Genomic DNA, 24,198 nt, shown 5'->3' on the forward strand with positions numbered 1-24,198 from the left:
TACATCTTTAGTCCCCCTATTTTAATTACTTATTTAATTTAAACACCACCCTTTTATTATTACATTCTAACTTATGCCCAAATGATATTTATTTATTTTTTTTTTTAAATAAATTTCTTTAACTTATCTTATGCCTAGTTAACGTTTTTGGGGTGTTACAAGAATCTGATATTTATTCATTTGGGATTGTTTTATTTGAGATGTTGTGCGGGAGATCGACTTATGAAATCCACAAGCAAGAGGGGCACTATCTACCTACTTTCATTAAAAACAATTTTGGTGAAGGAAAGCATAATGAGGTGGTGTTCAAGAAAATTAAGGAACAAATCGAGCTAAAATCATTAACGACATTTCAAAAGATTGCCTACCGATGCTTACATCATGAAAAGGAAGAACGACCGACAACAAAAGAAGTTTTAGTGCAACTTAAGAAAGCTTTAGAATTTCAGGTACGTCATGGACTGTTTTATAAAAGAAATTCTTTAAGTGCATTGATATAAAAGGTTATTAATGTAGCATCAATCTTTTAAAGACAAGAGTAGAGACACATTATAGAGACACACATATAGTGTAAGGTTAAACTTAGAAATAGTATATTTCTTGAGAACCATGAGAACTTAATAGAAAACAATTCATATTTAAAGAGATATTACACTTGTCATTTTCATTCAGATATGATATTAGAAAATAAATTTACATATTTAAATTTATATGTATTTATAGATAAAAAAAATACACATATGTAAGTTTGTCATTTACACATGTATAATTTTGTTGTATTTACAATTATGTAAAAAAATTTGTTAAAAAGTGATTTTAAGAGAAGAGAATAATTATTTAAAGAATACTTTCTTTTTTAAAGTTGTATTTTAATTAGAACAAGGATTCTACTATAAATGATTTTGATTTGTTTTTTCATCAGTTGTTACAGTTATAATATATATATATATATATATATATATAGTGGGGATCCTACGAAAAGTGTGTTTTTCCTAAAAATTGTAAAAAGTCATAAAACACAATAAGTTCAGGCATAAAACACACCTAAAACTCACAAATAATAGAATGAATATTACTAAAACACCATATTCAAACTCTAATAGTCCATAAAAACTTCAAACACACCATCGTAAAACTATGAATATAAAACACACTATGCTAAACAACATAAAACACAATAATATTTGTCATTCCACAATCAGGGCCTTAACATCTAAAACACAACACAAAACCCACATACATGATGTTTAGTAATCTTCATCATATTATTTGTGGGTTTTTGGTGTGTTTTATGACTTTTTACACTTTTTAGAAAATTTGGACTTTTTGGCCAACTCCTATCCTATATATATATATATATATATATATATATATATATATATATATATATATATATAACAAATATTCGTTAGGAACCACCCTTTATTGCGAGAACCGTGTAAACCAATGTGAACACAACCAAAAATGCCTAAAAATAGCTAAAAAACACAAAAAAAAAAAGTTAAATATTTTTTTATAAAAAAATCGCTACTTTTAGTAGCCAAATTTTTTTTTTAAATTTTTTTTTGCTACTAAAAGTAGCGATTTTAACATAAAAAATATTTAAAAAAAATTAGATTTATTTTTTTTATTTTTTTAAGTTTTTTGGGGGTTTAGTTATTAGAATTTTAGCTTGGGGTGGGGGGGGGGGGGAGGGGGGTTTAGGTTTATGGGGAGGGGGATGGGGTGGGGGGGGGTTAGTTTTTTTTAGGTTTTTTGGGGGCTTTAGTTTTTAGCATTTAGCTTGGGGGAGGGGGGGGGGTTAGGTTTTTTTAGCTATTTTAGATTGTGTTCACATTGGTTCTCGCGGTTCTCACAATAAAGGTGGTTCTCGCATGAACTTTACCATATATATATATATATATATATATATATATATATATATATATATATATATATATATATATATATATATATATATATATATAGGGAGCCGCTAAAATAGGAACCACTTCCAGTTGTAAGAACCGCGAGAACCACTATCAACCAATCAGATTTTGACACTCAAAAGGTTATTTTGGTCTTTTAACACCAAATGTCATTTCCACACCCTCTCTCTACATTTATAACTGTCAGAAATTTCTCTCTCAACCTTTTTATAACTTCTTATCCTCTCTCTTCTAAAACTTTTATCACTTTCTTTTTAAAACTCTTGAAACAAGAGTTTCAGACAAACACCCTCACCCTCTCATTAGTCTCCTCTCTCTCTCTCTCTCAAATGTGATGGTAGCCGGCAACCCCCCACCCTCGTCTTTCTGCTCGGTGATCTCCCCCTGTCATTTTCAGCCCGGAAACCACACGGAGGAGCTGGCTACGGCCGGTTTTTCCCCGTCGTTTGATGATGATGATGATGATGATGATACAGTCAATGTTGATGATGAATATGACGGCGGCACGCGGCGGCGGTAGCTCCTGCCGACACGCTTTTCCTATGGCGGTGGTGTCTCCGGTGCGCCGCCTCGTCTCACCTTCTTTCGGACCGGCGGTGGTGTCTCCGGTTGATGTTGTTTCGGTCGGGGGTTGGAGTATTCTGATTGTGGGGTGGGTGGAGATGGCCGGCGGCGGCGATGGTGGTTTAGCCAGGTGGTTTGTGGGGAGACGGTGGAGGGTTTTTTGGTGGTGTGTGGCAGAGGCGGTGGTTCAGTCACGGTTCCGTCGGTGGGTTTGGTGGGAGTTCGGCAAAGGGGCAAGCCGATGGTGGTTTGTGGGGTTTGATCTGTTTTGATTTGTGGGTTTTTGATTTGTTGAATCTGGGTTTTGAATGTTTTGATTTGTGGTTTTTAATCTGTGGAATCCTGGCCTGTGTTCTTGATCTGTTGAATTTTTGGTATGTGTTCTTTCTTTTTCTGGGGTTTGAATGTTTGAATCGGTTGAATCTTCTTGGCCTTTGTTCTTGATCTATGGGGTTTGAATGTTTGATATGTGGGTTGAATAATGTTCAGGTTCCTTGTGGGTTTTGAATGTTTAAATGTTTGAATCTTTTGGCCTGTGTTCTTGATCTGTTGATGGATGATGTTCTTTTTGGGTTTGTTGTTACTGCATTTTGTTGCTACTGACATTTTTTGGTTTGTTTAAATCGGTTGAATCTGGCGCCTTTTTGAATCGGCGGTGATGATAAAAAAAAACGGAAGATGGCGCGGCAAGGACGGCGGAGGGTAGGTTTTTAAACCTGCAACCCCTCTTTTGCAGCCTTTTGATTATCCGCTAATCTGAGCCAAACCCCGTTTCATTTTTTCGAGATACACTTTGTTTGGATGTTTTTGTTTTTTCCCCCTCTAGTCGATGATGATAACGATATATCTGAGACACCTCCCCGAGTATGCGATTTCTGTGTGCGTTCGTTTTTGCGTAAAAAAGTTTTTGTTAAAAAAAAAGTTAAATCGTAAACTTTTTAACGTAAAATGTAAACTGTTTAACGTAAAACGTAAAAAGTTTTACGTAGAACGTAAAAAGTTTTACGTAGAACGTAAAAAGTTTTACATAGAACGTAAAACTTATAGTGTAAAAAGTATGCGTTTCTGGGTGCGTTCGTGTTGCGTAAAAATGTTTTTGTAAAAAAAAACTGTTTAACCGTAAACGTTTTAACGTAAAACGTAAAAACGTAAACTTTTTAAACGTAAAACGTAAAACGAAGAAAGCGTAAAAAGTTTTACGTAAAACGTAAAAAGTTTTTAACGTAAATCGTAAAACGTAAAAACGACGCGTTAAAAATGTAAAAAACGTAAAACGTAAAAAAAACGGCGCGTTAAAAAGAAAACAACGTAAAAACGTAAAACGTTAAAAAACGACGCGGTAAAACGTAAAAAATTTTAACGTAAAACGTTAAAAAACGACGCGGTAAAACGTAAAAAAATTTAACGTAAAACGTAAAAAAAAACGGCGCATTAAAAAACGGGCGAAAAAACGGCGCGTCAAAAAAACCGACGCGTAAAACGTAAAAAACCGACGCGTAAAACGTAAAAAAAACGGGGCGTAAAACGTAAAAAACCGACACGTAAAACGTAAAAACCGACGCGTAAAACGTAAAAAACCGACGCGTAAAACGTAAAAAACCGACACGTAAAACTTAAACCGACACGTAAAACGAAAAAAAACCGACGCGTAAAACGTAAAAAAAACGGGTCGTAAAACGTAAAAAACCGACGCGTAAAACGTAAAAACGGGGCGTAAAACGTAAAAAACCGACACGTAAAACGTAAAAACCGACGCGTAAAACGTAAAAAACCGAGGCGTAAAACGTAAAAAACCGTCGCGTAAGACGTAAAAAACCGACGCGTAAAACGTAAAAAACCGACGCGTAAAACGTAAAAAAACGGGGCGTAAGACGGGACGGCTTGTAAAAAAACGGGACGGCTAAAACGGGACGGAAGAAAACGGGACGGCTAAAACGGGACGACAAAAAACGGGACGGCTTGTAAAAAAACGTGACGCTAAAACGGCGCGCTAAAACGGGACGGCTTGTAAAAAACGTGACGTAAAAAAAAAAAAAAAAGGTGGTAAAAAAAAGCGCATAAAAAACGTGACGTAAAAAACGGTCGCAAAATCGGCGTGAAAAAACGGATCGTAAAACGGGTCGTAAAAAACGCGCGTAAAAAAAGGGTGGTAAAAAAAGCGCATAAATTTTTTTTATATAAAAAATCTGATTTTCAAAATTTTTGTTTAATAAAGAAATCTTTTTAAAAAATAAAAAGTAATATAATAAAACAAAAAGTAATTAAAAAATAATAAAGTGAAAAAGACAAAAAAAGAGTTATTTTACCAATCTACCCTTTTTGATTAAAATATAAAAGACATAATAAGACAAATTTTATTTAATATTAGTTTTTGTTACTTTTAATCTCATCCATCCATCAAGTTGATCTAAAGGCTATAAAGTGGTTCCTATGGTTCTTACAACTGGAAGTGGTTCTCATTTTAGCGGTCCCCTATATATATATATATATATATATATATATATATATATATAGGACAAAGATCCGTTAGGAACTACCCTTTATTGCGAGAACCGTGAGAACTAGTGTGAACACAAACAGTAATTCCTAAAAAAATCTAAAAAACACCCAAAAAATTTTTTTAAATTTTTTTACAATTTTTTTTTGGAAAATTCGCTATATTTTGTTAATAAAAAAAATAAAAAAAATTCAAAAAAAAAATTCGAGTAACAGTTATCCATACACATGTGCATATGTATCATTTCTTTGTCAAATTCCGTAATTCATTACAAATAATAGTCAATTGCACTTTCATTTACACTACCACGTGTAATACATTACTTTTTACGTTAACAATATTAGAAATGCACATGTGCATCTATATGTATCAACATGAAATAAGGTGTTTTGGTACACTACTTTCTCTTTCATCTATCATTCCATCCATAATACACAGGCATGCACATGTGCATTTTTGTCATTTCTTTGACAAATTCCGTAATTCATTACACATATTAGACAATTGCACTTTCATTTACACTACCATATGTAATACACTACTTTTTACATTACCAATATTAGAAATGCACATGTGCATTTATATGTATCAACATGAAATAAGGTGTTTTAGTACACTACTTTGAATACACTTCCCCTTTCATCTATCATACCATCAATAATACACTACCATTACCTCCTACCATCCATAATACAATATCATTACGTCCTACCATCCATAATACAATACCATTAACAATATTTTCACTTTATTACATGTATGTAAACACCATTTATACCATCCAATCAACATATTACATCATAAATTGACAACTATAACCAAACCATCAACCACTAGATATAACTAACCAAAAAACATGTATATGGGCCTACTTCTCCATTCAAAATCAAAAACTTTTTGTACCAAAACATGTTATATCATGGTTATACCTAATGTCTAACATGTGCATTTTGAATATTGGTAATGTAAAAAGTAGTGTATTACTAATGGTATTGTAAATTAAAGTGCAATTGTCTATTCCTGATAATGTTTTACTGAATTTGTCGAAGTAATGATACATATGCACATGTGCATGGATAACTGTTAGTCGGAAAAAAAAACTTTTTTTTTACGGTAACGAAATATAGTGATTTTTGGAAGAAAAATATTTAAAAAAAAATAAAAAAACTTTTGAGTGCTTTTTTGATTTTTTTTTAGATTTTATTTTGTGTTCATATTGGTTCTTGCGGTTCTCGCAATAAGGGTGGTTCTCGCATAAACCTTACCCTATATATATATATATATATATATATATATATATATATATATATTATATATATATATATATATATATATGAGAATGATCATTTGAAAATAAATTTCATATGAGAATAAATAGAAGACAATGCATAATGGTAAAGCAATAAATAATTTATAACTTTCCTTATTATTTATTTTATCCTATACATTTCAAAATTTTCCCACACATTCAAAATTTATCAAATACACACACGTATATATATATATACTCCACACATATCAAAATATATCATATATATCCAAATTTCTCCTACAACTTTATGCTACACTACCCCATGGTTGTCTTAAAAAAATATTTTAAAAATGAGTTACAAGTTAGGTAGCTAATTAGGAAATAAATTAAATTAATTAAGTCAGAAATTTATCTATATATCCTTACAATAACGTTAAATACACATTTAAAATATTAAATAGGGCATTTTTATTGGTTTTAAACTTATTTTTCTATTCTTAAAAAATTTTCTTCTCATTTAAACCCCCTTCTATATATATATACATACATAAAAATGTATATATTTTAGATATTAATGTAGGGCTAGGCTCATTTGTCAACAACCCTCTTGATAGTGGATACTAGCGAACTAATCCTAATCCTTGATTATCAATACACAAGTGTAAATCAATGGTCAGGATTTGATAATGAAAATACACTAGTGTAAATCAATGGCCAAATCAATTGCCAGGATTTGTTCACTCAATTCACAAATATGCTTGTGTTTACTTTAGAACCTCACCCTATTAGTGTATTGTTTAATGTTTTAATCAGTTGTATTCTTATAGTAAAATACTTGAATATCATGTCATCTTTTAAATATTAATTTTTTTTTGATAACTGAATATGAATAGTATGGAAATGCATGCTTATGTATAGATGATTAAACTTACAGTGTTTAAAATAGTATGTGCACCTTTAAACTCGTAAGTACCCCATAAATATTCTTGTTTGTTCAATTAATTAAGGTTTATTAATTACAAGTAGGGCTGCAAATGAACCGAACGAACACGAACAAGACCTTGTTCGTGTTCGTTTGTTAAGAAATATATGTGTTCGCGAACCGTTCACGAACACTTATCAAACGAGATTTTATGTTCGTGTTCGTTTGTTAAGGAAATGAAGTTGTTCGTGTTTGTTTGTTAATTTTAGGCAACGAACAAAAACGAACGTTGACGAACACAAATGAGCACAAACTAATGTTCATGAACACAAATGGAAACAAACGAACACAAACAATCGTTCATAATCAGAATATATAATACACTGACACTTATTAGATATTTAATTTGTCGGAATTTTGAAGGATTTAAATAGACATAAAAACTAAAAACACTAATGAACTATCGAAACGTTACCAAACGTTCACGAACATAAACGAACGAACACGACCTCCGTTCATGTTTGTTCTTTTAACTAAACGAACGAAATTTCTTGTTCGTGTTCGTTTGTTTAATAAACGAACGGATACAAACGAATTTCCCGTCGAACGGTTCACGAACTGTTCGCCGAACGTTTGGTTCATTTGTAGCCCTAATTACAAGGAATAGAAAGTCATGGATGAAGGGTGCAAAGTGTATATATTTATGTATGCGTCGTTTCTCATACATCATATTAGATCTTGCCTTCTCTATCATTTGTAACCTGATATCCTTGCATTCCTTTATACTTATAATAGAAAACAATGACCAAGTTACAAATCACACTTGAAGACGTAGTAAAGGCCACCAACAACTTTCAACCTGGTAACATCATTCGACACGATAAATTTAGTAACACATACAAAGGGGAACTCTTGCATTCCGGAAAGGAGATGAAGATTTCTGTACGGAGGTTTGATTGTAAGCACGGGGAATGTGACCTCCAATTCTTAAAGGAAAAATCAGTACTTTCTGATCTCAAGCACACCAATATAGTTTCTATCATTGGATATTGTGAAGAGAAAGATGAGAAAATCATTGTAACCACACTTGAGGCCAATGGAAGTCTTAGGCAGTATCTAAACAACCTGAACCTCACATGGAAGCAAAGATTGAGGATATGTGTAGGTGTTGCACGTGCGTTGAGTTACCTCCATTACGAAAAGGGACGTGATTATGCTATCACACATTCTAACATCAAGAGTGATACAATTTTATTGGATGATAACTGGGAAGCCAAGTTATCCGGTTTTGAAATTTCCATGATAGACTCATCATTTGAAAAGACGGAAGATGTGACCCACAAGTCAGACATCTACTCATTCGGTGTTGTTTTATTTGAAACATTGTGCAGGGGGAAAGCATATATTGAGGAGGATAATAGGTCTCTAGTTTCATTGGCCAAATATCATTATAAGAACAAAACACTAAAGGATATAATCCATCCTAATCTATGGAATCAAATGTCCCTACAATCACGCTTTATCTACTCAGAAACAACATATTCTTGCTTAAATGAGGACCTAGATATGCTCCATGTTATCGCTGGACTCGAGAAAGCATTGGAAGTTCAGTTGGCTCGTGAAAATACTGTAAGACAAATTTTCTATCTTATTATCTTTTTCTTTTTGCGATCGTCATTCTAGCATAGAAATTTCCCTTCTGTTTCTATAATTTTAATTTGAGTAAACTGCCATTTTGGTCCCTGTGGTTTGGCCAGTTTTGCCACTTTAGTCCAAATCTCAAACTTATTACATCCAGGGCCCTGTGGTTTGCATTTTGATGCCATTTTAGTCCAAATTTCAAATTTGACCAGATTCTCCTACTTAAACCCTTCTATTTTGTCTTTATTCTCAGGGGCATTTTGGGTATTTTGTAATTATTATAACTCAATTATGTATATAAAATACCTAAATCATCATCCTCATCTTTCTCTCTCTCATACAGAACTCTCTCTGTCTCTCTCATCTTTCTTACTCAGATCTCTCTCTCAGATCCTCAAACAATTCAATCGAGCACTCAGATCCTCTTCATATACAATCTGCAGTTGGGTTTCGGTTCTAGGGTTTCTAATATGACGAAATCGACTTGTACAATGGCAGATCTACATGAAAGAGGAGAGAGAGAAGAGAGAGAGTCAGTTAGGGTTTTGAGCTTTGAGTTTCATATCTGAATCGAAATCAGGGCTTTGAGTTTCTTTTGATCTCGTCGCCGCCACCACAGTGGTGGCCGGCCATATGTGCAGAAATGGAGGCATATGGGTGTGGGTGTGAGAGTGTAAGGAGAAGAGGGGATTGAGGGATCGTTGTGTGGGATCGTCACCGACAAAACGAGGCGCCGGAGTGCCGGCTCTGGTCGTCGGCTGAAAGGGGAGAAGGAAGTGACGGTGGGGGTCATGGCGGTGGAGGTGGAGGTTGTTGATCTGGGGTTGATTCCTTGTGTTAGTTCTTGATCTGGGTTTTTACTTTGAGTTCTTAATTTGGGTTTTTTTTTGTTCAAAGCACTACAATTAATTTGTTCAAATCTCATTTAATTTAATTCTGTTTTGATTGGATTTGTTTAGGTGATGATGATTCAAGTAAACAAACTGAAAATCTGAAAATTACCTTTGGATGCACGAAAATTAATTCGTTTAATATTAAAATCTCGCTGAATTAATCAAATGCTGTTTTGATCTGTTCTTGATTTTCTGGGTTTTGATGATGATGTTCTTGAAGATACAGATGTTCTTGATGATGGGTTTCTGGATTTTCTGGGTTTTGATTTTCTGGATTTTCTGGGTTGATGATGATGATGTTCTTGATGATGATGTTCTTGATTTTCTGGATTTTCTGGGTTGATGATGATGATGTTCTTGATTTTCTGAATTTTCTGGGTTTTGATGATGATGATGTTCTTGATGATGATGTTCTAATAATCTGTTGCTGTTTTGATCTGTTCTTGATTCTACATGTTCTTGATATTCTGCTGCTGATGATGATTATTTGGGAGAAGAGAGATGACCAAAATTTTAATTAATAAAATGTTAAATGAAAAACAAAATGACCAAAATGCCCCTGCACTACAGGACAAAATAGGAGGTTGCAACAGTAAAAAAAATGGGGTTTTGGAGTTTTGGACTAAAATGGCAACAAAATGCAAACCACAGGGCCCTGGATGTAATAAGTTTGAGATTTGGACTAAAGTGGCAAAACTGGCCAAACCACAGGGACCAAAATGGCAGTTTACTCTTTTAATTTGGAAAGAAGAGAGGGAAAGACACAAATAGAATTCATTCGCCTTTTATAATTTTAATTTTTCTAAAAGGATTATCCAAAGATGGGCATAATTCCTATTCAGTTTTGTAACTTCCTTTTCCCTTTGTCATATACATGCAGGAAAACAAGTTTGAACACTTGAAGATTCGTCTCAGTGATATTAAATTGGCTACAAAGAATTTTTCAGAGACGCATGCAATTTCCATCTGGACAAAAAAATATACGTTGTACAAAGCAGAACGCCACTATTTTTACAAATATGAAAAAAATTCTTCATCTAAAAAGGGGAAGAATAAAGGAGAACATTCCAAGGGAGACAACAATGTATATATAAAACGCTACACCTCTGGAAATGAGGCTTACGGAGAAGGAGTGCTTGTTGAGATGCTTACGAGTGTTAAGTATCCTAACATGGTTCCTTTGCTTGGATTTTGTGTTGAAGCATCTGAGATGATCCATGTCTTTGAGGATGATACGGGTGTATACCACAATGCTACTTGGGATTCCGATGAGGAAAGGGAATGGAAGTTGCGCGATCACTGAAGTATCTTCACTCTGAGATGGAAGACCAAAAGGTGAAAATACATCATGATATGCTACAACATTTTTTTGACTATTTATATATTATGTTGCCTATACTAAAATGGATCGCATATCGATTTCTTTGGGTAAATTTAGAATCTTGTACTGAAATAAAAGGTTGAATACTTCTAATGGTTATGTATAAAACGTATGAATTCTTTTTCTTGCAAATTGAGCCAAAATTAAATGGATGGTACCCAGTAAAGTTAATTTTATTAATAATAAAAATGAATATATTAAAAAGTTTTCGGCCACTAGCCAATACCGGGATTTGTCCCCAAGAATCGACTAGCCCCGGAAGAACCCTAAACATTGGGCCTTAAAGGCCTGACCCAATGAAACTAAATTGGACCGTCCCTATACAAGTTGGCATTCAATACCAGCGCAAACATATCTACAATCCTCTTTACCAGACACAGCCCAATTGGATTAAACTCGTATTCTCATTCTGATCAAAAGCCCTAAAACATCGGTTTGTAACTCGGAAAAAAACTTAACTCCGTTAAGCTATTTTAACGGCGGATTATTTTACAAAAAAAATTGACCAGTTCGGATTATTATCGGACAATAACTGACTTGGGATTATTATCGGCCAAAAGTTGAGTTAGGCGGGATTATTTATTTCCAATTCACCATATAAAAATGGTAATGAAAGTTGTATAACACTTACATGAGACTTAACCTTCGGAAATGGAAACTCGTGAACAAAATCAACTTTGGCCTTCAGATTCTTGACATCATTCCAGGTAGGGCTGTAAACGAACCGAACGTTCAGCGAACAGTTCATGAACCGTTCGGCGGGAAGTTCGTTTATGTCCGTTCGTTTAATAAACGAACGAACACGAACAAGGAATTTCGTTCGATTAGTTAAATGAACGAACATGAACAAAGGTCTCGTTCGTTCAATTGTGTTCGTGAACGTTTGGTAAGGTGTTCGTGAACATTCGTTCATTTGCGTTCGTTTATAGTCGCATGTTTGTCTTTTAATTAAAGATTTTTGTACTTTTATATATTTTATCTATACATTTTTATATAATTAAACTTATATTTATTTTTTATCCTAAAAATTAAACTAAATAAAAACCATATTTAACCTTGTTTATGCACCATTTCCCTTTCATTTCTTATTATTAACATCGACGAATACGGTCGACAACCGTTCCACAATAAGGAATTCAAGTTCTAGTGCTACTCTCTAGGCCATCCACCTTTATCCTTCGTCACATTCGCCAAATTTATTTGTGTTCGTGAACCGTTCGCGAACACACTCATTTCCTTAATGAACGAACATGAACATAAAATCTCGTTCGGTAAGTGTTCATGACCTGTTCGTGAACACGTTTATTTCCTTAACAAACGAACACGAACAAGGCCTTGTTCGTGTTCGTTCGGTTCGTTTACAGCCCTAATTCCAGGGCAAAGCTAAGGCAACATCAGCACCACGGGTTCGCTTTTCCGCGTTGCACCATGTAAGTGCCCGTTTTTGGAGGACACTCGTGACGTAACGTACCTCGAGTTTGTCGGGAAAATTACTCTTTACGAAGATACTTTATACTTTCAAACCACTGTGAGAGTCCAGTGGCTCCCTCGTTTCCGTAGAACTTGACTGGATTGCAAGAGTTAAAGTGCTTAAAGGTGACGGGAGTGTTTCGTGACGAGGATAACAACCATTTGCTGAGCAATGAGGGCTGCAGTTGTTTTGGTTTTGAGAACTTTACAACTAGGGCATTCTATAAGAATAAGATCACAAGAAAAGAAAACACAAGAGATTTAGAAGATATAAATAAATGAAAACATTGACTAGTCAAAGTAGTTAGGCTCACATAATGTTGGGAAAGACATGCTTTAACCTAAGTGAACACTCACTCCAAGAATTCCCAAGAAAACATGACTAGTTCGTCGGTTGATTCGGATTTATACGAAATTATTACAGGCATTCACCTTTCCAGATTGCGAGTGTTCTTAATCATTACTAGACCCTAGGAACAAATCCTATAAATCCAGGGATTGATAAAGCAAGATATAAAGAGTTTTATGGAAACATGAGATAACTCATGTTTGGAATCCTATGGCTATAGTCTAGGTCTGATGTCTAATAACCTAATTTCATATAACCATGGCTCTGATACCAATTTGTAAGACCCAGCTGATGACGGAAAGATCGAGGCGATAAGAAATTGTTCACAAGTTCATGATCAACTAAAGTTTCGATATATTATTAAAAACCAAATTAAATAACCATCCAAAAGAAACAAATAATCCCAAACATAACAAAATGTTTCAATTTGAAATTAAACTAAGTCCCAGCTCCTACGCGAATCAATGCTCAAAGATTTCATGCATTATTCCCTAAAACATGTTAAGATAAAAAGGGCCAACTGCGAATAGTTGGTGAACATACATAGATTTTGCATATGAAAATATGTTAAGCAATTAGCAAGTCATGGTTTATCTAAAAATTATTTTGTGAAAACAAACACCTTGGAACAAATGGGGCTATCAATATGTCCTAAAATAAGTTACAAAAATATCAAATTGTCACATTTATTGGTACTCTAAAACCTTTTTTTAACGGCAAACTATACATGTTCTCCACTTAAAATAATTTTATTTATTTATTTTAAGTGGAGAACTACGAAACCACATAAGCAGTTATACATGATGCATGTAATAACTGTCTTATGTGGCACATTTAAACTATACGTAAAAGTGATTATACGATTCTCGTAGTTCTGTTACAAAGTTATACAAAAATTGCCTCAAAAAGTCTTTGAAACCTCTTGTTTGCTGCTTGCTGTGTGTATTTACAACTATACAAAGGAAATACATTTCAACACATTTATCTGTACATTTCATACAGCAAATTTGCCCACCGACGGTTAGCGGGTCAGGTCAACCATGGTCAAAGTAAAGAAAACGAAACTCAAAAAAGTCAACGTGATCGTGACAAGAACCTTAAAAGCTCTCCATAATCGTTCATACTACCACTTGAAAATCTCTTAACCCTTTCCCAGATCTGCAACCGGCTCCTTGGCCTCAACGGGCCTGAACTCGAGCCCATCCTATACGAATCTACATCTCGTTGAAGTCCCGAAAACCCACTCTCCACATCTAGTGGAGACTCGTAGCTTTGGTAGGTGGATCGAGATGGGCCCGGGTCCAGGCCTGAGTTTGTACTGGCTTGAGGATCACAGTCCATGGATGTTAGATCCTCTTGGCTACAGCTCCTTGAGCCCAGGTCGCGTGTTTCTTCACACTCGTTACAGACCAACTTCAATGCCTGAACCACCTCACCCATGAAGGGTCGGTGTGACACCTCGGGCTGCACACACATTGATGCTATTGCTGCTACTTTAGCTATACTGTCGAATGGAACTTCGGGGCTTAGTGATGGGTCAATAAGCAAGTTTAGACCTTCGTGTGTCGGGAGCAGGGGCCGGGCCCACGCCACTAGGTTTTCTTGGCCCGATGGCATTGACATGTCAACGGGTTTTCTTCCGGTAAGGAGCTCAAGGAGAACCACTCCGTAGCTATACACGTCACTCTTTACAAGAAGATGACCCGTCATCGCATACTCGGGAGCCACATACCTTTCGAGGAAAAAGATCAAGAAAAACGAAACACAACGATCACATAGAATTCCAAAATTACAACACTCTAATTTTGAAGGAAAAGAACGTACCCAAAGGTGCCCATGACACGCGTCGAGATGTGTTGGTTTTCTTCGTCTAAAGCGGACCGAGCCAAACCGAAATCAGAAACTTTCGGAGTAAAGTCGTGTTCCAACAGAATGTTGCTTGACTTGAAGTCTCGATGTATGACTCTAGGACTTGAATCTTCATGCAAGTAAGCTAGCCCACGGGCCGCACCCAACGCTATCTTCAAACGAGCCCCCCAATCCAATGGTGCGATTTCCTTATCGATTCCTGCATAACCAAATTTTCATTATGATATACCTATATTCATAAACCAATGTTTGACTTTTGAAAGTCAAACATGTGTCTTTTAGCTTCAATGGACATAAATTACCGTGAAGATGAGATTCAACACTCCCGTTTGGGATAAGCTCATAAACCAAACACCGGTTTCGTTCCTCTGTGCATATCCCAATCAATCGAACCAAGTTTCGATGGTGCAACCGGCTGAGCATCTCAACTTCCGCCAAGAATTCCCGACCACCTTGTTGATCGTCACGTTTAAGTACTTTGACCGCCACTTTTGTTCCGTCTTCAAGAACGCCACTGTAAACACGCCCAAATCCACCTTCACCAAGAACTCCCGATTCATTGAAATTGTCGGTTGCTTTCTCAATATCAGACGAACTAAATGTCTTTGCAGATCCATTATACGCTATCGTAGACCGAAACGATAGCGAAGCTGACTCGGCCCCACTCCCTGTCACTGATCCACCAACACCTGCAAGTTTTGACTTTTATGGTCAAATGACTCTTTATCGAAATATACTTTTGGACCCATCTTGATTGGACAATGGTGTTGACCATTGGGATTACCTGACGATTTTGAGACAGAAGGTAAATTAGCTGATGCGTAGGGTCCTGACTGAGCCGCATGATCCCTACGTTTAACCACCAGAACCCAAACCGCAACACAGACTAGAACCACGGCTACAACTGCTGACAAGGCTATTATAGAGATCACGCCACCGCTAAGCTTATTGTTATGCCTTTGCTTACTCACATCAACACCAATCGGCTTTACGTCCCTACCATTGTTTCCATGACCGTAGGGTCCACCATTTCCACCGTTGCCAGAAGATGGCATAGGTGGTGAAGGAGGAAGACCTATCAATAACCAACTAATTAAAAGATATAGAATTTAAAAAAGTGATTTTTTCGGTTTAAATTACAAATACCTGGATATTTGACGAACAAAACTTGATAATCGCCAAAAACCGAGGACTTTATAGGCACTTGTTTCAACCATAATCTTTGAGCAGTTAGATACGCTGTATAGTTATCGAACTTTTCACCAAGGGGTACCAAATTAACGATAACGATCGTTTTTTCTGGATCTTGAGCATCTTCGTTTGCTCCCATGATCCTAACTTGACTTGAGCTCATGAAGAGGCCAGCAGCCATTTCGACTGCCAACTCAGTTACCAACGGAAAAAAGTTGTACAGTGAAGCACCAAGCCTGAGCTCAGCTTGCATAGGCCTAACACACTTGCATGGTGTTCCGGGAGGTGTAGTGGTCAATGGGTCCATGCATGTCATTGATAAACAATCTGAAAATCGATAAAATTCAACTCTCTGGATTTGTGAAAGCGACCCGTTCATTATATGGTTGAAGTGAGAACTACATGATTTATTACCTTCATTGGGAGGTGGAGGTGGTAATGCTTGAAGCGGCTTTGGAATTCTTGGTGGATTATAGGGAGAAACTTTGGGTGAAAGAACCGGCACTATCATATAAAAAAAAGTAAAAAATAAGCTTCATTCCAAATCTGAAAAAAAAAAAAAAAAAAAAAAAAAAAAAAAACAGGGATATTGTATGTGGAAGTCACCCAAGTATTCAACTGTTCAAGAATTTGTATAAATTAAACATTTAAACCAGATACATACTTGGGTAGCCTAAAAAGTAGGTTCAAATATATGGGCGGCTTTAACGAAGAAGGTTGAATACTGGGGTTGGGTGGCCCCACTAGGGGTGCAAATGAGCCGAGCCCGAGCTCGAGCTCAATTAACTTATGAGAGCTCAAGTTCGGCTCGTTGGTAGTTTCTCAAGCTTGAGCTCGTTTACTATCTATTATTAATATATTAAATATAAACAACAGATTCATTTAGGCTCGCGAGCTTGAAAAGTGAAGCTCAGGCTCGTTTACTAAACAAGCTTTTTTTTAGGTTCGGGCTCTGCTCGTCAACAAGTTTAAGTAAGCTCGGCTCGGCTCGTTTACTAGACAACTTTAAATATGGGGTAAATGTTATTAAATATTAATAAAAAATTAATATTACGCTAAGGCTCGGCAAGGCTCGACGAGCCTGGCGAGCTTGAGCTTCACATGCTAGGCTCGAGCTCGGGCTCGATAAATGAACGAGCTTTATTTTAGGCTCAAGCTGGGCTCAGGCTTGATAAGGCTCGGCTCGTTTCAAGCTTTTTCTCGAGCCGATCTCGAGTCGCTCGGCTCGTTTGCACCCCTAGCCCCCACATACACTATCTAAATAAAGTTAAAGCACACGTGGAGTGTTTCTTACTTGTGGTTTGTACAGATGGAGAAATTGTAGGTGGTCCAGGTGGAGAGATTGAAGGTGAAATCGAGTTTTCAACTGGAGGCACCGCTGAACCTGAAAATCAATCCGTATGCATAAGAGATGAAAATAAAAAAAAATATAAAAATTCTGGATTAATCTTTGAGCATATGCATACCTAAACTTGGTGGTGTAGGAGCATGGTGCCTTGAATTATTACTCTCTGGACCAGCTGACGGTGGAGGGGTGTGGTGGGTTGGATTAATCTTTGGGCCTGGTGGTGGCGGTGGATACACTGGTGGTAAAGATGGCGGTGGATGAGATTTTGTAGGCGGAGATTCATCCGTTGAATGTGGAGGAGGAGCATGGTTACTTGAGCTCGGAGCTTTATGCCCGATTGGAGCTACATGAAAGAAAAAACAAAAAATAAATTATCATCATATCAACTTTTCGGTAATACTCCATATAGTCGGAATAAAAGAATAAAAACAAAGAACGTTTTTGAGAAACCTTTAACAGGAGAAGGTGGAGTTGGAGCAATATCATGTGTTGTTCGATTTGGAGGTGACGGAAGAATAGGCGGTGACACTGGAGAGATATGAGGCTCTGCAATAACGAGTTCGGTCAAAGGAGTCAACTTTTTAGTCAAATGCGCTAAAGGGTAAATGAATAATACTGGAATGAAATAAATGAACCTGGTAAGTTTGGAGGAGGCATGGATGAGTTACGGTGGATCGGCTGCAAATTCGGTGGTGAATTGCTTGGAGGTAATGCAACAGGCACTGGATCAACAAATTAAAAAATAAATTAAAACATCCGAGATATTAAAATTTATAAAAGTTAAAATTTATAAAAAATGAATATAAAGACGGAGCTTTAATCCACCTGATAAATTAGATGGAGGTGGTGCAAATATAGGCTGAGGCGGTGTTACGTTTACTTGGGATGCATGTGGTGGTAATGCGACAGGCGCTGTGATAACGAATTTCATAAAAAATATAAATCATACAATCATAGCGGACTTATATATATATTGTACGTAATGAATAGTAAAGAAAACAAATCTAGTTCACCTGGTAAATTCGGTGGAGGCATGGTCAATGCAGAGGGACTTGGAGGTGAAGCTTTTGGTGGAGGGAAGGTCAATGCTGGTTGACTTGGAGGTGGACTTGTTGGTAATGTGCTCGGAGGCAATGCTACAGGGGCTGAATCGCATATATTATAAGATATCGACATAAGTAAAATCAAACTATTAATCTAATGATTTTGCAGTGTGAACTTGAAACTTGATTCAGACGGTTATGTTGATACAAAGGGAGTGACAAATAATAAAACACGTATAGTTTACCTGGCAGGTTAGAAGTAGGTACATGCGTTACAGACGGTGAACTTGGTAATGTGTTTGGCGGCATAGGCGGTGAACTTGGTAATGTGTTTGGCGGCATAGGGGGTGAACTTGGTAGTGTGCTTGGCGGCATAGGGGGTGAACTTGGTAAAGTGCTTGGCGGCATAGGCGGTGAACTTGGTAATGTGCTTGGTGGTACAGGGGGTGAACTTGGTAACGTGCTTGGCGGCATTGGGGGTGAACTTGGTAATGCGCTTGGTGGCATAGGGGGTGAACTTGGTAATGTGCTTGGCGGCATAGGGGGTGAACTTGGTAAAGTGCTTGGCGGCATAGGCGGTGAACTTGGTAATGTGCTTGGCGGCATAGGGGGTGAACTTGGTAATGTGCTTGGCGGCAAAGGCGGTGAACTCGGTAATGTGCTTGGCGGTAATTCAGCAGGAACTGCATAAGCAAATAATATGTCATTATGTCAATAAAGATTTGAGTTTGTAAATTAAAACACAAAAAGATTAAAGTTTTGAAAATTTGATATGTAAAAAGAAGAAAAAAAAAGCAATGAATATTTCATTACGTGGCAATGCAGGGGATGTCGGCGGTGATGCTACCGGTGTTTTGGTTGGCGGTTGTGTAACAGGCTCTGCACATTATATGTAAAATTTTCAAATTTTAAATATAGCTCTTGATCGAAAAAAATTCATAATCATGCATGTCAGCACACCAGGCAAAATGGATGGTGGTGGTGCTTGAGACATAGATGGTGGTGCCGCTTGGGCCACAGGTGGTGGATTTTGAACCGCATTTTTTGGTGGTGATGTCATTTCTACTGCAATCAAGACAAAGCCGAGTTGTTATAATAAAAAATAATATTAATATAAATTTTAAAAATTAGTAAAATACCTGAAGCTGTTGGTGGGTAGACTGGTGATTTGACAGCGGGTCCTTTTTCCGGCTGAGGAATTGGTGGCACGGTAACGGGGGAGGTTGGCGGGATGACTGGTGGGCTTGGTGGTGATCCATCTGGGATTGACGCAATTGGTGCTGCAACTCGGAAAAAGATCAAATATAAGCACAAATTCATAATAATTTAAAACAATTTTTAAACAATGAATTTTGTTAATGCATACATGGTTACACATTGTAAAATACGCTCATTAGTTCGATAAAAATAAAAAAAAAATGAACATGTGATACGATTGTTAAATATAAATACTTATAGGTTTATATCCTACATGCTAAAACATATACAAAAAATGTTCAAAACATCAAAGAAATTGAAGAAAAGACAAATAATCACTTGATCTTAGTCATACAAATTTGATTTTGAAAAATACCACATTTGACCTCAAAAGTCAAAGTATACCTGCAACATCTGGTGGTGGTTCATTTAAAGGAGTGTTTGGAGATGATGAAGGTCCAAGGCGTTTACTTCCTTCGGGTCCTGACGCAGCCTCGAAATGTGAAGAAGCTGAAAGAAAATTAGTAAACTAAAGTTATATAATCTAGATGGATCCTGAAAAGATTTCAACAATTATGAATGTGTTTTAAATCTAATGATCAAATATAAGCATATTTCCCTTATATTACAAAGATTTAAAAATCATATCTCATCATCAAACCCTGATTATAAATCAACCCAATTTACATTTTATTTACATAATCCCACATTTAATATTTCATAATCACAAAAAAAAAAAAAAAAAAAAAAAAAAAAAAAAAAAAAAAAACTTTCCACATCAAGATTTACCAGAAATGTCCTCAAACACAAACAATATAATCAAGAAACTACCAGACCCACATAAGAATGTAGGAAATTTCCCATATGAGTTTTCAAGATGATAAATCTACTGTTCTAAATTTCTCAAAAAAAAAAAAAAAAAAAAAAAAAAAAAAAAAAGTGACCAACTTTATGGATCTTCTGAAAATAATAAGAGTGATTTCAAATCTAATGATCAAATATAAGCCTGTTACCAAAATTAACAAATCACAAAAAATTCTATAACAATTTGCAGCATCAAGATTTATCATTAATGTAGCTCAAGCACAAAAATCAAGAGATAATCAAACACACCCAAATGGGATTTCAAGAAAATGTCAAGATTTATCAATAATGCAACTCAAACACATGCAACATGATCAAGAAACTACCTAACCAACATAAGATTTAATAAAAATTCCCAAATGGGTATCCAAAAAAAGGCTAGATTTAATCATAAGATTAAAAAAAATCAAAACTTTGAGAAGGGTAAAAAGGGAAATAACCACCTGAAGATTCTTGAACAACCAAAGAACCAGCAATGGCGTACACTTGCAACACCAAGAAGATATACATAAACTTCACCATCAGATTCATCATCTCATGAAGAAGATGAATCAATAATCCCCAAACTCCAATCCCAACTCACCCAAAAACAATCAAAACAAAATAATAAAAATAAAAATAATAATAATAACAACAACTCCTGTTATTAATTATAATAAATAGCCTGAACATGTAAAAACTTGAAGCAACAATAAAAGAAGAGAGAGAAAGGGGTATGTATGTATAGACTATAGAGTTAGATCAAATAAAGACCCCCACAAACAGTGAACAACAAGCAACAAAGATAAAGAAAGACACTTCCTTCAAACACCCCTAACAAGGGTTTCGGTTATTCTTATTATTATTCTTAACAGCAGCATCTTGTTACTGTTTCAGTTTCAGTTTCAGACAACTGTTTTTTGTGTTTTCTTGTGTTTTCAAGAATAAATTGATTGGAAAAACATGTATTATTTTATAAAACTAACATATTCGTGTATATTACCGATCTTTATCTTTGTTTATACTAGCCCAAGATAAGAAAGATTAAAAAAACAAGACTTGAGACAAGCAAGATTGAGTCTTTATTGTATAAGTTTTGCAAAATTTAACAAATTTAAAGAATCAAGGAAGAGGGTACCAGACAAAGATTATAGAAAGGAGAGTTTGGTGGGATTTAGAGGGGGGGATAGATGTCTACAGAGTTTTTAACAGGGGAATTTTCTTGAAAGTGTGAAATACAGAAAGCCCTAAAATATATTTTGTGACAAAAGAGTGTATAAACTAAAGTTTTTATGAGGAAAATAATAGAAAATGGGTTGATGGGGTGAATTAGAAAGAAGCTGCTTTGACCAGTTTAATGGCTGGTTTTCAGTTATGATGTTTGGCATATACAAGAAAAGAGGGGATAAAGAGTGGGGTGTCATGTGTCAATTTGTATTTGACAGCTCACCTTGTTTTAAGTGAAAATCAATCCAAATCAAAATCACCATATGCACATATGGGTTTTATGTTAATTTTTTTAGAGTTAGATGTCATTTTAGTCTTTATAGTTTGGGTTATTTTGTCAGTTTAGTTTAAAGGCTTTATTTTTTTTCATACGAATACAAAAATGTTTCACCATTGTCATTTTAATCCACTGGGTTAATTTCATCCATTTTTTCAAGTAACGAGAAGGGTAATTCGGTCATTTTATATGTAATATTGTTAACTAGAAGGCTGATTCGGCCATATAAAAAGACCGAATTGTCCTTCTCTTTAACAGAAAAAATGAATGAAGTTAACCCAATTGACAAAAATGGCAACGGTGAAAACTTTTTGGACCCACAGGAGAAAAATTGAAACATTTGGACTAAATTAGCAAAATGGTCCAAACCACAGGGACTAAAATGACATTTAACTCTTTTTTTTTACTTAAGTTTATTTCACGGTACATATTTACTTGCGTTTGTCACTTTGGTAAAGACTCTCTTTCTCATATTAGGGTATAAGGAGTGGTTAAACACTTTAAAGTGGCAAACCAAAAAACCGACCAATGAGAGCGCGCCATGTCAATTAGGCAAAAGTGTTTAAACTTTGGTGAAAAATGTTGGCAATGGTTTAAACACTTGGTGAAGTGGTAAACTATTTTTTTTTAAAAAAAAGGAAAAAGGTGTGATTGGTTGAGATTGGAATGGACCCCACCCCATACCCCCCTCTCTCTTTCCTTTCTCCTTTCCCGCATCGGTAAAGCTTCACCGCATGAAACCATATCTGATCGGTAAACTTTGGTTGGCAATGGTTTGCCATTTCGGTAAACCAAGTTTACCGACACCAAAAGTTGCCACACCGTATCCCCTTACCCCTTCATCTTGAGTCTCTATCCAGCTTCCCTTTTTCTTTCTTTGTCTTGATTACCGATCAACATAGAGATGCCACCTAGAAGTGAGGGTTATGCTCCCGTCTTGCCACCTTAATCCTCCATTCCGAAGCCACTCCCGCAACCCGAAGGATGTGATAAAAGCTAACATGTTTGTTTGAAGTCTATTGATCTAATCATTATATAGTTTTAAAGGATGACGAATTGACGATGCTTTTATAAGAGTATTCATAACGCCGGTCAAAGTTCAAAATTCAAACCTGCCACATCATTGGAAACATTAATAATTTCAAACTCACTTTTTCCTCTAACACTAAACCATTTCAAACCTCCATATCACACCCCACTTTTACACTAAAAGGCCATGTGTGTATGTGGTCCCTATAAAACCAAATCGGGCCAGTCCGCTACACCAAACCGGACCACCAAAGTCAGTCTCCTACAACGGGTGGGGGGTGTCCGGAATTGGTGTTTTGGTTTTGGATGTGGGTTTTGGACTCCATGTTGTGGATGCTCTAAGAGAGGACTAGACAGTTTCTGGTTCGGAAAGCAATAATTATTTTATTACTCCACCACAACTATCGAGAGCTCTTCCTCTGTGAAGCGGGATTTGTGGATTTGTTAACCTGCAAGGTTTTAGAATTTATGAAGCTGACCTTATACGATTAAGAAACAACATCAAGAAATGTAATTTATCTATCGCATATTTTCTCATCACACCAAATTGACTCCTTGCTTGTAATTTATCTGAAATTAGTGGTTTGGTTTTTGGACGTGGGTTTTGGACTCCATCTGATTCCCTAAAATACAAAGAATTACTATTCACTCCATATATCTATTATTTTTTATGAGTGGTTGTGAGTTGAAAGAGAAAACATAACCCAAAAAGAATGAAAATATTATTTAACTAAAAAGAGATAGATATGAGGAATCGGACGTAGGAGGATTTAAAAGGAGAACATACTTTAAGAATAAATACGTTTTTAGTTAAATTATATGGAAGAGGGCGATGATTCCAACGTGAATGCTCTTGGCTAACCTGAAATCCGATTATTTTTGTGTTAGTGTTCCAGGATATGTCACAAGTTACATCATTTGTGTAGTGTATGGATTAGTGTGTGGAAAAACTCTAGATCTAACCACGTGTTGTGCTTAAGGGATTTCGGTTTAAATGAGTGTGCAATTAATATTTTGTTTGTTTGATAGTGAGATTCACAATAACTACTTAAGTTGTAAAGAAATATTAAGATCTTTTTATTTATTTAGTGTGTTTCGAATTTTGATTTTGAGTTAACTGCCATTTTCGTCCCTGTGGTTTGGTCACTTTGGCCATTTCAGTCCATTTTTCAAAAATGCGCCATTTTCGTCCCCCACGTTCTAGAAAGGTGCCATTTCAGTCCAAAAATCATAACCCAGTTAAGTCAGTTAGTAAATAAGGACTGATTGTGTAAATT

General features: G+C 35.8%; 2 protein-coding genes across 3 annotated transcripts; one reads left to right on the forward strand and one right to left on the reverse strand.

Moving 5' to 3' along the window:
• Positions 1 to 166: 166 nt before the first annotated feature.
• LOC110886970 (receptor-like protein kinase FERONIA) lies at positions 167 to 11,049 on the forward strand. Its single transcript, XM_022134858.1, has 3 exons — positions 167 to 449; positions 7,959 to 8,792; positions 10,578 to 11,049. Exons 1-3 carry the CDS (start codon positions 201 to 203, stop codon positions 10,998 to 11,000), a joined length of 1,506 nt encoding a protein of 501 aa, XP_021990550.1. The 5' UTR covers positions 167 to 200; the 3' UTR covers positions 11,001 to 11,049.
• Positions 11,050 to 13,739: 2,690 nt separating this feature from the next.
• Positions 13,740 to 21,750, reverse strand: LOC110886971 (receptor-like serine/threonine-protein kinase ALE2). 2 transcript variants are annotated; one of them, XM_022134860.2, is made up of 18 exons: positions 20,853 to 21,750; positions 19,951 to 20,055; positions 19,488 to 19,628; positions 19,309 to 19,410; positions 19,162 to 19,227; positions 18,594 to 19,031; positions 18,319 to 18,450; positions 18,131 to 18,217; positions 17,941 to 18,027; positions 17,756 to 17,851; positions 17,424 to 17,648; positions 17,252 to 17,341; positions 16,372 to 16,461; positions 15,913 to 16,284; positions 15,551 to 15,841; positions 15,069 to 15,455; positions 14,722 to 14,965; positions 13,740 to 14,629 (listed from the first exon to the last, which is right to left on the reverse strand). In XM_022134860.2, exons 1-18 carry the CDS (start codon positions 20,941 to 20,943, stop codon positions 13,972 to 13,974), a joined length of 3,702 nt encoding a protein of 1,233 aa, XP_021990552.1. In that variant the 5' UTR covers positions 20,944 to 21,750; the 3' UTR covers positions 13,740 to 13,971. The 2 variants fall into 2 exon arrangements, with proteins under 2 accessions (XP_021990552.1, XP_021990551.1); XM_022134859.2 differs by having other exon boundaries at positions 19,309 to 19,413; positions 20,853 to 21,749.
• Between the last annotated feature and the right edge of the window lie 2,448 nt (positions 21,751 to 24,198).

Source organism: Helianthus annuus, chromosome 10 (genome assembly GCF_002127325.2).
Source record: "Helianthus annuus cultivar XRQ/B chromosome 10, HanXRQr2.0-SUNRISE, whole genome shotgun sequence".
In the NCBI taxonomy this organism is placed as follows: Eukaryota; Viridiplantae; Streptophyta; class Magnoliopsida; order Asterales; family Asteraceae; genus Helianthus; species Helianthus annuus.